At 47.2% G+C, this 15548-nt stretch overlaps 1 protein-coding gene across 9 annotated transcripts in view; it reads left to right on the top strand.

The window, feature by feature from the left end:
• HDAC4 (histone deacetylase 4) overlaps positions 1-15548 on the top strand; it is a 176397-nt gene that overhangs the window by 143700 nt on the left and 17149 nt on the right. For all 9 annotated transcript variants that reach the window (XM_038142676.1, XM_038142677.1, XM_038142675.1 and 6 more), the window contains 8 exons: positions 801-934; positions 2236-2356; positions 5665-5711; positions 11145-11252; positions 11489-11544; positions 12039-12126; positions 13016-13135; positions 14837-14934. In XM_038142676.1, coding sequence (XP_037998604.1) covers positions 801-934; positions 2236-2356; positions 5665-5711; positions 11145-11252; positions 11489-11544; positions 12039-12126; positions 13016-13135; positions 14837-14934 — 772 coding nt within the window. The remainder of the gene's footprint in view (positions 1-800; positions 935-2235; positions 2357-5664; positions 5712-11144; positions 11253-11488; positions 11545-12038; positions 12127-13015; positions 13136-14836; positions 14935-15548) is intronic.

Here is a 15548-nt window from a genome sequence, read left to right as displayed (position 1 = left end):
CCTTGGACCAACTTTCATACAGATACTTTCTGCAAGAAACCCTTCTCCTGGGGGGGAAAAACCCCAAACCAACTACTTCTATTCTGTTTTCTGGAGCTTCTGGCTGAAGGAAAGATGGATTTCAACATTTGTCTTCATGTCTTTTGCTCTAGAGAAAGGCTTGAATGTCTTCTGTCACTGGGGAGCACCTGCTGTTTTCCTCCAGTTGGAATATTGGCTATGGAATCCCAACTTCCCCTCCAAAATCGTACCCAGGCAGCTCTGGAGCGTGAATCAAAGCTGTAAATCCCTGGGAATGCAGGGGGATTTAGCTGCCCGAGCCCCCCTCGTTGGGCTGAACACCTTGGTTGGTGCCCAGTGCCGATGCCCAGGTGGGCACTAATGGCCACAATTAGCAAATAAGGCACGAGCTGCGTGTGAGACACAGTGTGAAACACAGCCAGGAACCCCTCGGTCCTTCTGCCTTTGATCCCAAGCCCTGGAGGTGTTCTGGCAGCCAGGGGAAAAGCCCCAGATCCCCTTCCTGCGCCGGCACCTCTGCGCTCACATAGGCGTCACCTCCCCCTGCATTTAATTTCACATCTTGGTGCTGATTTGCTTCTCATATCCCTCGAGGATTTCTGTGGGAAGGGGTGAATGCAGCTTTGGGCTTTTAATTCTCTGTGGCTCCTGGTCAAACACACAGTTTTGGCCTAAAACTGTTGACTCCATAGTGCAAAATACCATTTTTTCTCCCTCGAACTGGCAAATTTTTGGTGGTTTTTTTTAACCCAAGAGCAAATCTGTCCCCTGTACCACAGGCCTTGTGTACGACACCTTGATGCTGAAGCACCAGTGCACCTGTGGAAACACCAACAGCCACCCTGAGCATGCAGGCAGGATCCAGAGCATCTGGTCCAGGCTCCAGGAGACGGGGCTGCGGGGCAAGTGTGAGGTAAGGGAAACACCAGAACAGGCCACATGGCTGGTTTTATTAGTATTATTAATATTATTACAAAATTATTGTTATTATTATTATTATTATTCTATTGCTATTATGCCAAAGAAAAGAGCAGGATATGATGTAACCCTCTCATTTGTTATCCCTCCCAACTATTGCAGCAAAAGCAACAGCTTTTCTGTGCTTTAATGACTTTTTTTGTGCTCTTTAATAAGTAATGGTCAAGCTACGCTGTAAAAAGAGTGGGGGTAGGAGGAAGGCACTGAGCACCATTCCATCACAAGAGGTTAAATTATATTAATTTGATAAATTTTAAGAGCAAGCAAATGGAGAGAAAAAGCTTAGATATTAAAACAGAAAGAATGGAAGTTAATAATAAAAATTAACGAGTGGTTATTAGTTACAACTAACAGCAGTGGTGATAAATGGGGGTATAAGTGTGTGTTCATCAATTGTTTGATCACCTGAGAGGGCTGAATCCCAGAGCATAAATATTCCAGCAATGTCAGGATCAGGCTGGGAATGTTCCTGAGCCATCAGATAAAACTTCCACGTGGTGGCAGCATTGCCATTGCCTAAATTTCCCTGCCCTGCTCTCGTTTATCCCTTTCAAACCTGTCTCTTGTCTGTGGATACCCATTTAATCGGATTTTGGGATTATCTGGGACCAAATGAACCTCATTGCTAATTGCCTGGCCTCCTCAGTGGGTGTTAGAGATGTTCTCCAATGTATAGGTTTGTGACTGTAAGATCCCAGGCAATAATATTGTCCGTAATTTCCTGTTGATTTCCTTAAAGAAGATTTATTTTCCTTAATTTCTGTGCTTACCTTGGTACTTTTGGTTGCTCTCACGATGGGAGCTGTTGTTGATCTTCGCCTGCTTTCCAGCTGTGTTTCCCTCCTGACCACTGGTGACTTTCAGCCTCACCAGACTCTTCTTTTTTCCCAAAAATAGTAAATCTCTGCCTTAATTCCCTGCTGGCTTTCTTCAGCCTCTGTCCTGCCTTTTCAAGAATGCACTCCCTTGTCTCTCTGCTCACCTTTCCTTCACCCCCACCACCTCCTGCCAGCACCTGTCTTAAAGTTTCCTTCTTTATCTTGACTGGATCTGAAGATGATTTTCTATGCCGAGCAAATAAGTGTTGCGAGTAAGGGATTAACCCAAAACCTGAGTTTCTCCACCTCAGGACCCACTTTAGTGGTTTTCTGTCTGTCTTGATGGCTTGCTAAGGAAACAGCAAAGAGAGTCAAGCGCTCACCAGTGATTTCCCCACCCTTTTCCTTCCCCTTGCAGTGCATCCGTGGCAGAAAGGCGACGCTGGAGGAGCTGCAGACGGTTCACTCGGAAGCCCACACGCTGCTCTACGGCACAAACCCTCTGAACAGACAGAAACTGGACAGCAAGAAGCTTCTAGGTACCATTCCCTGGGGGTACATCCCTCTTCCTGACCTCTGGGTGAGGTGCTGGGGCTCCCTTCATCCTTAGCACTATGCATCTCCAAAAGGATTGTTCCCAGCTCCATGCACAAGATCCATCTACCTCTCTTCAGGCAGATCCCTAAACTGTAGAGAGCTTAAACCTCCTTTCTTTGATGTCTTCAGAACATAAAAGGATGTTTTCTTGAGGAGGAAAGATAGTTCAGGCAGTTGGTTTCATCCTTGGGCACTCTGTGTGTTAGATAGTTATCCATGGCTAGGGAAGGAACTGGAGCACACTGCCAAGGATTTGGATCTGCAGCCCCAGCCAGCTGCACAGGCAATAACAAACCCCGGTCAGGTTTGGACAGTGAGCAAGAGAGATGGCAGGGGCCTTTACATTTGTTTAATGTGGAGTGGGATTGTTTATCCCTTTCACTGGAGACCAAATCTTCCTGAAACAGGGCCGTGTCTGTTGTAAAATACAGACAAAAATACCAAAAAATTGTATTTTCCCAGCAGAAATTCTAAGGGATGGATGTTCAGATAACCAACCCTCCAAAGCAGCCAAACAACATGGATTTAGCACCTCTGTGGAGTCATCATCACCTCCCTTTTCTTCCTGCCTTCTTGCAGCAGCAGGCTGGAGGGACAATTTGGGAAGTTGCCATGCGGGGATCTGAGAAAAAAAAAAGAAAAAAAAAAAGACCAAAAAAAACCCTGTTCTGGAACGTTGAGATGTTGAGAAAGTTTATTTTGGGATTAGCCTGACTTTGGATGATGTAAAAAGAGGTTTAACTCTGTGGCCTTTGTGATGTAGTGGTCACAGCAAAGGAGCTGGAAAGATTTTGCTCGGTGTGTCCATGAGCTCCCAGGGAGGGAAGCCATTAGCCAGTAGTTAAACACACAATCAGCACGGTATTTATAGCTCACTGCCCACCTCTTTAAGGCCAGAGAACCCAAAAGTAGACACCTCCAGCTGAATGGTAGCTCCAATAGGATGTAAACTTCAGGGAATTTATGATGTCATATGCTCGGGAGTGGAAAACCCACAGCCCGAAGGAACATTGATAAATCTTCCCTGGGATATGTAAGATTCTCTCAGGATACTTTTCCACTCCCTCCTTGGCTCTGGGCATGATCTGTCTCAGCAGTGCCACAGATGCCTTTGGAGATACAGTTTATTTGGATAGCATCTCTGGGGGGACACCCAAATTGCTGAACCGTTCCTGATGGTTCCTGTAGAGAGCCTGTGGGGGAAGCAACCTTTGCTCTGCCTCTGCTCCAGCAGTTCTGTGCCCACCGTGGTTTTCATCACTCATTTTATAGTGCTTGCAGAGACCAAGTTTAATCCTATAGAGAAGAGAAATTCCAAGGGCTTTCCAGTACAGAACATTCCCTGTTTGGAAACAACTTGCAGAAAAGCCCCGGAGCTGCCGGAGGTCAGGTCCTCAAGGGTCTCCAGTAGGAGGGGATGTCCAGTAGCTCTTAACTGGGCTTAGACCTGGTTTCCTAAGCCCACCTGGCACCATTTTAGCCTGGAGATGCTGACAGTGGCACTGGCTGCCAGCCTACATGACCTCCTTCTCTCCTGATGGCTTCCACAGGGCAGGACCCGAGCAAGAATCAGAGGAAAGCTCCGTGTGGAGAGGGGAACCTGCCTGTTAAAAACCCCTCCTTCAGCTGTTCTTTCCGTTGGAGATTTAAAAGGCTTTTAAATTTACAAACCAGCTTCGTGGGGTTCTTTGAAACACGTTAGAGGGTGGGTTTAGGGCAGGTTTGAACACTGAGGGCAAAGCTTTGTGTGAGGTTTTGGGATGCAAATAGGAGTTTGTTAGGGCTGAGTGTCTTGGCAGGTGTCTGATGACTCCGTGTAAACTCTTGGTCTTTGATACCTTTGTGAGGAAGAAAAAAGCCTGAGAAACCTCAGCCTGAAAGGGAAAAGGCTTTTCAGGACACAGGATGTTTCTTGTTAAGCTTCTGCAAATGAAAAGGGGGATGTGCCTTCATGGAGTCACAGAATCCCTGAACGGTTTGGGTGGGAAGGAAGCCAAAAGCTCATCTCATCCCACCCCCTGCCATGGGCAGGGACACCTTCCACTGTCCCAGGCTGCTCCAAGCCCCAGGGTCCAGCCTGGCCTTGGACACTTCCAGGGATCCAGGGGCAGCCACAGCTTCTCTGGGCACCCTGTGCCAGGGCCTGCCCACCCTCTCAGGGAACAATTCCTTCCCAGTATCCCATCAATCCCTGCCCTCTTTTCCTTTAAAGCCATTCCCCCTTGTCCTGTCACGGATACAAAGTACAAACCCATCTCTCCCTGGACAGTGGAAATACTTAGAAACTGTTGGTCAAGTTGAAACTTGGGCAAATGAGGCTGCTTTTAATTTGTGGGCAGCAATCATAAATTGTTGTCAAGAAGATAAATAGGGAAATAATGGGTGGATTAGCAGTGAGAGATGTGACAGGAGGTCTGAGGCAGGATGATCTAAGAACTTCCATGTGGATCTAATCAAGGAGGGCATCTCACTTTGAGCTCAGATGAGTCCAGATGCATGAACTCCTCTCTCAGGAACAGAATCCCAAATGGTTTGAGTGGGAATGGACCTTAAAGACCATCCCATTCCACCCCCTGCCATGGGCAGGAGCACCTTCCACTGGACCAGATTGCTCAGGGCCCCACAGAATTTGTTCACACACGAGCCAATAATTTGCTCTCACATGAGCCCAGAAAGCGCTGCTACATTTCCTACAGATTCAAAATTAGCCCTGCAGATGGTTTTCTCAATTTTCCTCACATTCTCCTTGTTGGTTTTGCTATTTCAGTCAAAACACATGTTTTTTCTTTGCTTGCCACTGGTTTATTTTTCTGTCTTCCTCTTTTATGAAGCCTGTGCTCTCCAAAGTCATCTAGTAACTGCAGATGAGTGACAATTGGGGTGTTTTTATGATTTCCTGTCCTCCCTCAGTGGGAAGGGGTTAGAGTGCACATCTGAGAAGACACACTGAGTGATTGTTGGTGCCATCTTCCTTGTGTACAGTCTCAAAACATCAGACAGCACCCACACCTTGCTTAAAAATGAGTGATTTATGGACAGTTTTTGCAGGAGCCTAAGTGTGTACACTGTGTGTGTGTGTGCGTGTGTGTGTGTTGTAAATGGGCTGGGTGAAACTGAGAAGAAAACCCCCAGGAAGAAACGTGTGTGTTTCTGTGCTTGGAAAGACTGCAGAGTTGCCACAAAATTGGCCCCAGAATCTGGTGACCTCTGACTTTCTGCCTCACAGAGCGCGTTTCTCGTCCCCCCACAGGTTCCCTAACGTCGATGTTTGTCAGGCTGCCTTGCGGTGGTGTCGGGGTGAGTACCTCCCTTTAATGTGTAAATAATGTCCTGTTTGTTCTCTCCCGGTCCCCTCAGCACCAAAAATTGCTGCTTTGCATTCCATGGTGGGTAATTGCAGCCAGATGCTGCCCGTGAGCAGGGGCTGCCTGGGGCGCGGGCTGCCGCGGCCTCACGTGCCTTTCTTCAAAAGCAGCCGGAGCATTTTGGAGCTGCTCCCGAGAGCCCGAGCGTGTGGGACACTCAGAGGCATGGTCAGGAGGAAAAACCTCATTTCCCAGGCTGGGATGTTCAGTGGTGAAGGGGTTGCTGTGTTTGGAAGCAGCCCTTGCATCCCGAAGTGCTTTTTTTTTCCTGTGGAAAGCAGGACATGCTCGTGCTGTGGAGCTGTTCCATCCTCAGTCTCGGCGCTCCAGAGCTTCCTGCCTCCCACAGCAGGTGGGAAACCTGGCCATGAAATAGGACAATATTTGGGAATGTACATTTTCCTGTGAATAGCAAGTTTGCTGTTTTTCTGCCCTGGAATGCAACAGCATTTGGCATCTTTTATTCTCTAGCTCCAGGATAATCCACGTGGATTCTCCAGGAGGTGACTAAAATGCCCCTCCATCCCTCATGGAAAAGCTGAGCATTACTTTTCAGCTGTCAAATTTCCATATAATCAGGCTTTTTGCTGTTGTTTGTTCGCATGAAGCCGAAAAAAGCCCAAACCCCAAATACCTTGTTTTGAAGGTTTTCTTGTTTTCCTTTGAAGCCTGAAAGCGTAAACGTTTCCCTTTCAAGTCAGACTTTCTGCTCCAGAGTTTCTGTGGAGGGTGACAGGACAGAAAATCGTGGAGAACAGGAAGGGGAAAAGAATGAGAAGAGACAATAAAAGGCATTGTGTTTGAAAATTCACAGTGGTAGTTCTGCTGCATAATTGTAGCTCATGAGGTTGAATTTTCAAGGTCTGGATTCTGTTATGGAAATGAAACAAAATTGTTTTCTTCCTGAGTCTTTGCAAAATCGCTGCTTTGAAAATTATCCCGTCAGAGAGAAAAAAAAAAAAAAAGAGAATAATCGTCGTTTATTCGTACCGCCACTCGTGGAGATATTTTATTTTGTATTGTAAATATGCTGCAGTCGCCTAATTCATGGCAAATTTTTGGCCAGAGCTTAAAAGGTTTGGATTTACTCTGCCCTGCAGTCAGGCATGCCATTCAAAGCAAAAAAAATTATCATTTGCAAATGAAGACTGAATGGTAACAAGTAGAGACAGTGTCTGAGCCCAGCACGGGCCCAGAAGTCTTGCATTAAATCCCAAATCAGGGCAGGAAACGCCTTGGTGCTGGTATTCCTGATATGCTCCCAATAAGGATAGTGCTTGCTGCTTGGTTGTCTCCACAGAGCCTTAATATTGAATGTTTGCTGATTCTGGTGCAGTGTTTTAGCAATCCTGTCAGCAAAACCTGTGCCAGGGCCTCCCCACCCTCACAGGGAACGATTCCTTCCCAAAATCCCACCTCACCCTGCCCTCTCTCAGTGGGAAGCCGTTCCCCATTGATTGCCAGATATTTTTCAGAGGGCGAACGTGATGTCATCAAGTCAAAAGGAAAGGAAAATTAAAAATCAGTAGAATAATGTGGGACAGATCCTCCTTTGGATTGATACTGGAGCAGGATAAAGCAGAATGATGGCTGATTACTGGAATTCAGGAGCTGAGAGTGTTGTGTGAAATTACGGGCTGGAGAGTGTGATTTTCAGGGTAGCGAGGACAAGGGATGAGGAGACAGAGAAACTTTGACTCCATGTTTTAGAAGGTTGGTTTATTATATTATGATATATATCATATTTTAAAAACTACGCTAAAACTATACTAAAAGAACAAAAAAATACATCAGAAAACAAAATAAAAATAAAAAAATATAAATAACAAAAATTTGTGACTCCCAGAGAGTCTAACTCAGCTGCCTCCTTGATTGGTCACTAAGTAAAAACACTTCACATTGACCAATCAAGGAAGCACCTGTTGCATTTCATAACAACAAATAATAATTTGTTTACATTTATTCCTAAAACCCTCTCAGCTTTTCAAGAAAAGAAAATCCTAACAAAAGGATTTTCATAAAAATATCATGGTGACAGGAGAGCTTTGAAGCCAGGCTCTTTTCCTGCAAGCAATCAAGTGTGGCTGTCTTCCTTTGGGGATGTTGTGTAGATGAAAAGGAAGGATGGGTCTGGAGGGGGGTGCAGGGCAGTTTTGGGAGGGAGAAGCTCCAGGAGAGCTGTTTTGCCTCAGGATAGAGGATGGAGCTTGGGCAGCCATGAGTTCTCCTCAACAGCGAGTGAAATGAAGGACAGGCAAGAGAGTGAATCGCAGAATATCCAGAGTTGGAAGCACCCAGATTGATCCAACCCCTGGCCCTGCACAGACACCCCAACAGTCCCACCCTGTGCATCCCTGGGAGCGTTGTCCGAACACTCCTGAAGCTCTGGGAGTGAAGCAGCGAGAAAACAGTTCAGAGCAAAGCCCTTCATCTCACAACACCTTTCAGACTCTCTCTTTTAATTAAAAACTCAGTCTTGGTGAATTGAAGTCAAGGAGAGAAAGGGTAAATTTGTTCCCAGGTGCTTGGAAACTCTTTTTCCTTGTTGGTTTATCCCAAAAAGCCTTCCCATGGCTGACAAGCCTCCTCCCTTCTGCAGCCTTCTGGTCAGGAGAGGAAGAAAGCAAGCACAGAAGCAATGAAATCAACAGGTGTGAGCTCCGAGTGAAACATCACTCATTTATTTCTGCTGATCACTTGGGAATTGTGCTCAGCTTCGCTCCTCTGCAGCTCACACCCTTTTTCAACATCCAACTTCCACGCACCACGGCCTTCCCTAATCCAGGGTAATTAGAAGAAGGTTTTGGGAGAAAGGAGTTTAAGCTTGGAAAATCTGCAAGATTATCCCAGCACACTTGCATCCAGATTCTTCAAAACACTCAAAGGCTTGATTTTAGGATAGCTGATACATTTGTTTTCTTTACTGTGTAGCTTTTTGCTGCGTGCATTCTAAAAATATCTGAAGATCTGCATCATTTTTCTGCATGTGTTCTAAAAACCCCAGAGGTGTTTGTGTTGTTGATCTTCTCCGGAGTAGGTGATTCTATTTCTGGGTGCAAGGGCTTTGATTAGAGCATATCAACAATTGTAACTGTGCAAGCAAAGTAAGTTCTTGCTGAGCAGAGAGCACGGAAAGGACTTCAGTGGAATGGAAATGAGGAGGAACTAATTGGGGAGTCAGAGGAACAGAATGTGAGAATTATTTAATTGAGAGCAGGAGGAGACACAGTGGGGTGTCTTCCTCTGTGAGGGAAGAGCAGAGCTTCACTTTGCAGGGACTGGAGCTCTGGTACAACCTGTGTCAGCCTGTCCTGGTGCTTGATTTCTTACCTGTGTATTTTTTCAGTGGAATTTTATTGTATTTTTTAGTCAGTAGAATAATTGTAGTGTATTTTTATTAAGCAGAATAATGAATCTTTTGTGAGGTGCTCATTTTGTGAGGTGCTCATTTAATTCTGAGATAGCTGCACATCAGTGAATAGGAAAGTTTACAGTGTGAGTAGGAGGACTTAACAGTGTGAGTAGGAGCCTCATCATGGATATTAATAAAAAAACCTTGGGTTTTCCTTAAAGGAAGGAAATAATTTTAAGGAAATTGTAATTTTTATTATGAGGAAGGAAAAACTCTTTGGGTTTCATTTTGGACATTCTTCCTGGAATGCTCCTGGCAGGAGCCTAGTTTCTACGGGGGCCTGGACGTGGCCGTGCTTGGCTCTGGCACTGAAGAATCCTGTCTTTTTTATGGGAAAAACTGGCCCAAACAGCCATCTGAGGGTCTGTTGGCCCCTCAGGACACGTGAATTTGGGTCTTTTGTATTTCTGTTCCTCTGATGCCTCACAGGGAATGAAGAGGGCCCATGGAAGGAGCCCTGAACTCGCTGTGTCCAGGCAGGAAGAGAAGCTCTTCCCTGCTGGTGTCCTGAGGTACTTTCTTCCAAAGACCAAGAAAAATGGGTTAGGTTTGCTTGAGGATGGGTTAGCTGTGCCCAGAGATGGGGTAGATACACTCCTTGGTGGTCAGAGCCAGTGACAGGAGGCCAAAGATGGACCCTCACAGAGCACCAGCGCACTGGGCAGTGGGGAGAAGCAGCAGCTTGGGCTTCTTCCCACCTCTTTAGGGGCTTTTGGAGAGACCTGGTGAGGTCAGGCCCATCTTCTGCATGTGTGCAGTCCTGATGCAGGATTCCTGGAGCTGTCGTGTGTAACTCAAACTTTTATCCTGCTGCTGTTCCCGTGTTGCTGCCCAAATTTACAGGGGTCCAGAGGAGCCCCGAGGCCACAAATAGTCACTGCAGGCTCTCCCACAATGCAGTGGCATTCCCCAGAGGCTTTTTGGTGTTCTCCAAGTGCTTTCCTAGTTTATTGTGGCTTCCAAAGCATCCTCGGCGTGGATGCTACCAGAAACCATCCATGATCACAGAGCTGGAATCACTTCCAGTGGCAGCTTCAGCACGTCTGGGAAGGAGGTGGATCAGTCCTCCCTGGGGCCACTTGTGTCTCCTCACTGCTCAGTCAGCCAGGCACAAATGATCTCTTTCTTGCCATCTCTGCTTTTTGCCATTGTTTCCATAGATACACTCGGGGCAGAGTAATAAGTGAAAAATAGCTGGTGGTCCTTCCCTTCCTGGTGAGGGATGTCCTGTTCTTCTGGTGGCACGATCTGGAATAACAGCGATGGGCGTGCCTGCAGGGTGCCTCGCCTTGCAAAATGTGGCCTGTTTCCACATGGTCAGGGGGGAAATACAGTGGTTCTGTGGAGTATTTAGCATTGAAGCAGATCTGTGTGGTCAGCACAGGATGCTGAAGGTCTGTTGTTAGAGTGGGTGAGCTCGTGGCTCCCCAGGGAAGCTGCTGTCACTCCTGGGCAGTCTTCTTTTAAATGCCCAACACTAAACATCCCTCTTTATTGTGGATTTTTTTTTATTTTAAAAAATCATTGAATTATTTAATAAACCTTTTATTTCATCTTGGATCAGCAGCAGTTAAAGAGAAATGCTGATTCCATGGTCACAGAGTCACAGAACCATGGAGTGGTTTGGATTGGAAAGGACCTTAAAGACCATTTCAGTCCATCCCCTGCCATGGGCAGGGTCACCTTCCACTAGCCCAGATTGCTGCAGCCTGGCCTTGGACACTTCCAAGGATCCAAAGGCAGCCACAGCTTCTCTGGGCACCCTGTGCCAGGGCCCGCCCACCCTCACAGGGGACAATTCCCTCCCAGTATCTGAAGGAAACCCCCTCCCTTTCAGTTTAAATCCATTCCCCTTGTCCTATCCCGTGTGAGTGATGTCTTTATAAGGTAGGGGGTCTCTTGGTTCCTGGCTGCCCTCCTTGCTCCTAACTTGGTTCCTGTGTGTCCCATCAGGTCGACAGTGACACCATTTGGAACGAGGTGCACTCGTCGGGCGCCGCTCGCCTGGCCGTGGGCTGTGTCATCGAGCTGGTGTTCAAAGTGGCCACGGGAGAGCTGAAGGTAGGAGAGCAGCCCCCAGCTGTGCTCTGGGCAGGGCTCTGCTGGGGCTCTGCCATGCAGCAGCTCCGGGACCTTTCCCCCCTCCACAAAGAGGGAAAGCATCGTCCACTGCTGTGACCTTGTGAGGAATTCATCAAGAGCGACTCCAGAGTCCCAAACAGGATTAAGGCTTCTGGCTGTCCCTGTGTCCATCCTCGTCCCTCTGACCTTTCCTTCTCTTTGTTTTTTGTGTGCAGAATGGATTTGCTGTTGTCCGGCCCCCGGGTCACCACGCGGAGGAGAGCACACCCATGTGAGTGTGGGCTTCACTGACTTCATCCAGGGCTCCTTTGGTGGGGGATCCACAGCTGAGAATTCCAAAGGAATTCTGTTAGGTTATCACTGTGGAATTTCTCTTTATTGCTAGAGGAGATGTGTAGTGTTCAACGCTCCCCAGATTGTCTGGAGCAGGGTAAGACATGCTTAGTGCTTTCGAGGGGGTGTTTCCTAGCAAGGGTCAGCCGTGGGTTTGGGCAAGTGTGGGACATTCCCTGTTTCCCTAGAGCCTGCTGCTGGAATTCAGCACTTCCAATGGGAAATAGGTCTAGTGCAGGGTGTCCCTGCCCATGGAATGAGATGATCTTCAAGGTCATTCCCAACACAAACCTTTCCATGGTTCCAGGGAGGAAAGAAGAGTGAGAGCAGAAGGAACTCCTTCCTTCTGTGTTCTGTTTTGGTGATGGATGCAGTGGGACCACGGGAAGCTGTAGTTAACACCTCTCTTTTCCTCTTGTCTCCCCTCTCCAGGGGTTTCTGCTATTTTAACTCTGTGGCAATTGCAGCCAAGCTGCTCCAGCAAAGGCTCAACGTGAGCAAAATCCTCATCGTGGACTGGGTGAGTAAATGCCTCTTCTTTCCCTTTGGGAGAGCAGGTGGAAATTATTCTGGGTGGGTTTCTTCTTGCAAAAGCAAGCACTGTAAGTCAGTGAAAAACTTCTTGCCTGTTGTCTGCAAGCCAAAATTTGGGGTTTTAATTGAATAAAAGTGTTCTATCAGAGAAAAAAATCTTAAAGGGACCAGAATTTAAAAAAAAAAAAGGGCTTCTTTGGGATTCTGCTGTGGCAATGTTAAGATTTTTATTTTTTAATCATTTTTTTTGTGGCTGGGAAGGCATTGGAGTGACTGGGGACCAGCCATAAGTTTTGGTTCTGTTGCCACAAATAACCCATGGGTCAAACCCACAAGTTAAAATGCATTTATTTGTCTTTTGGACTTGATGGATGTTTTTTTCCTCAGTTCCCACCTGTTTTTCATGTCAGGGAGGGGCATTTGAAATAGCTGTCCTGACAGGCTGTGTTTGTGCACCACACAGCAGCTCAATAGGGGAGCTCTCATGGGTTGTGTTGTTTAACTTGGATTCAACAGAACTTTATTTGTATCAGTGCTCACCCCACAAGCTGACTAAAGATGCAGATCTGGGGCAACAAATATCCCAGTATCTCCATCTGCCAAGATTGGTGTGAATCCCGTTCTTTCCATCCAGGTAAATGAGTCCTCAGTTTGATAGACATTTGGGATTGTGTTTATCCCATGTGTTAAACAAGGAGTAATCTCAAACTAGGTGTGCAAAACAAGTTGTTCCCATTCCCCATAAACTGCTTCAGCCAGGTTGGAGAAAACAAAGCTCAACAGCAAGGAAAACCCCCCCAAATCCTGAACTGATGCCTTTAATCGATGTATTTAGTGAAGGATTAACCTCCCTGGTGTGATCCCTGTCCCTGCAGGATGTCCACCACGGGAATGGTACTCAGCAGGCCTTCTACAACGACCCCAACGTCCTCTACATCTCACTCCATCGCTACGATGATGGCAACTTCTTCCCAGGCAGCGGCGCTCCAGATGAGGTGAGCACATGGATCCCAGAGCCCTGGCACTCAGAGGAGCCCCTGCCACCTTCAGAGCTCCTCTGGGTTTTGTGTTCCCATCCAAGGACACGCCAGGTCCCTGTGATCCAACAGCCCGGTGTCCTGGCCGGAGCTGGCAGGACCGCAGCAAACGAGTCACTGCAACTTAGCTGTCCAGCCCTTGTGGGACAGCCTGCTCCAGAGCAGCCCTCTGCCAGCTGTCCCAGCACTCCGTGTCCTGTACAGGATTTCTCCTTCCTCAGCAGAAGTTGTTTCTTAGGTGCTGAAGGAACAGATTGTCCATGGCTGCACCACCCACACTCGGTTTGCCTGGCACAGCCATGGAGCCTGTCCACCTCCCCTTCTCCACCTCTCCTTCTCCACTTCCCCTTCTCCTGGTCCTTCTCCACCTCCCCTTCTTTCTCCTGGCCCTGCCCAGGCATTGCTCACCACCACCAAGTCTGCATCTCCACCCCAGATTTGTGGGATTTGAGGGCCAGTCACGATGCTGCTGGAGCAAATTCCCCTTTCCTGGTGGTGTCCTCAGAGCCTGCAGCGGGAGGGCTGGGCTAGTGGAGCTAAAAGCTGAGCTCTGGATGGATACATCCTTCCTTTCCCTCTGGGCTGGCAGGAAATATGGTCCTTCAGGGTGATTTAGCAAAGGGAAGTTTTCTGCAATACTTAGAGTGCTCTGAGACTCTCCAGGTGACATCTGAAAACTTCTTCCCATGTCAGTTTGACATTTTCTGCTTGAGAAAACAGCAATGTTTCCATTTCAGCCTCTAAAGAAACTTAAATGTGACGTGATGCTGCTGACTGCTGTAGTGAGGGAGCAGCAGCCCTTTGTATCAGGCTTAATTCCTGCTTTTTAGCAATCTGGTTTACAAAAGGAGTAATTTTTAGATGTGTCATTTTAGACCAAATAAAAGAAAGGATACAAAACAAGTTTGATTTAAGCCAAGGATGGATAAATAACCCACTGTGGGTAGATGAACACCCACCCTGTGTTTTTCTAGCAAAAATATTTGCACCAGTATGAGGAATAATGTGCAGTAAAAGCCATGAAGTTTTATCCAGCTGTGTAACACATTGATTTTCACTTTTTAATTTATTTTTCATATGCAAGGACCTTCTTGGCAAAAAAAAAAAAAAAGCTGGAAAACCCTGGTTTATTTTTCAGTTTTCCTCTCTCTCAGGTAGTTGCAGGCAGGGCAGATGGGGACATTTGCAGTACAAGCAAGGAGAGGGATGTATTTACATCTCCCACCCACGTGTCCCTCAAGCAGCCAAATCCCTTCTCTGTGAATCCTGTTTTTCTCCAGCAGAGGGGGAGCTCACTCTGATTAAAATAGTTTTCCCCCCAGTTGCAACTGTAGTGAAATATAAAATATGCTCCTGAATCAAGCTTAAAATGAGTTATGGAATGATACTATGTGCAGCACACTCTGCTGCAGAAGAATCAAGAGGGCACGGTTGATGTTGGGGTGTTTTTCTTGGGTGAGCAGCAGTCAAACACCACCAGTCATCAGCTCCCATAAAGATCTGAGCGTGGAGGAGCTTTCTTTTCCCTCTTGTTTCAGGGACCAGGGACTAATCGACCTCACTGCTGGATCCAGATCCAAATTTGACTGGGAGAACATCAAAAGAGCAAAGATGTGTTGCCAGAATTTGCTAATTAAGAGTCCCATTTCCCTTTTCCAGGTTGGCACAGGAGCAGGAGTTGGTTTCAACGTTAACATGGCTTTTACTGGTGGTCTGGATCCGCCCATGGGAGACACGGAATATTTAACTGCCTTCAGGTACTACTGAATTTTCCCTCTCACAAACGTGTTTTTCACCTCAGCTGGGTTCCTTTCTCCTCGTGCCATCCTCCGTGATTTTGCTTTTCATAAGCCTTAAAATTTTCATATTATTCGTCCAAGAGAGGCCCTGGCACAGGGTGCCCAGAGCACTGGGGCTGCCCCTGGATCCCTGGAAGTGTCCCAGGCCAGGTTGGACACTGGGGCTTGGAGACACCTGGGACAGTGGAAGGTGTCTCTGCCCATGACAGGGGTGGCACTGGGTGATCTTTAAGTCTCCTTCCCACCCAAACCATTCCATGATTTTTCTTAGTCACTGTCCTGTCCCACCCCTGGCTCCCCTGTGCCAAGGGTCCACCTGGCCTCTCCTTTAACAATCTGAAGTGCTTTTCTGTCCTCACACCTCTGGTGGCCTAAATTCCGGCAGACACACACTTGCCAGAGCACAGGGTATGAATTTCTGGGATATCACCTTCGTGGAACAGCATTAAATCCGGGAGCATTATTTTCTGCTCTTCCCTGTTATATCCCGTTAGGCTGAGCAAAAAGCACCTTTTCCTCCTCTTCATTCTGCCATCATGAAGCCCTCAGAGAACACACACAATTTCAAATGA

The sequence above is a fragment of the Motacilla alba genome, chromosome 7 (genome assembly GCF_015832195.1).
Source record: "Motacilla alba alba isolate MOTALB_02 chromosome 7, Motacilla_alba_V1.0_pri, whole genome shotgun sequence".
NCBI classification, from domain to species: domain Eukaryota; kingdom Metazoa; phylum Chordata; class Aves; order Passeriformes; family Motacillidae; genus Motacilla; species Motacilla alba.
The sequence above is the reverse complement of the archived record's forward strand: the minus strand, read 5'-3'. Positions and strand labels throughout refer to the sequence as shown.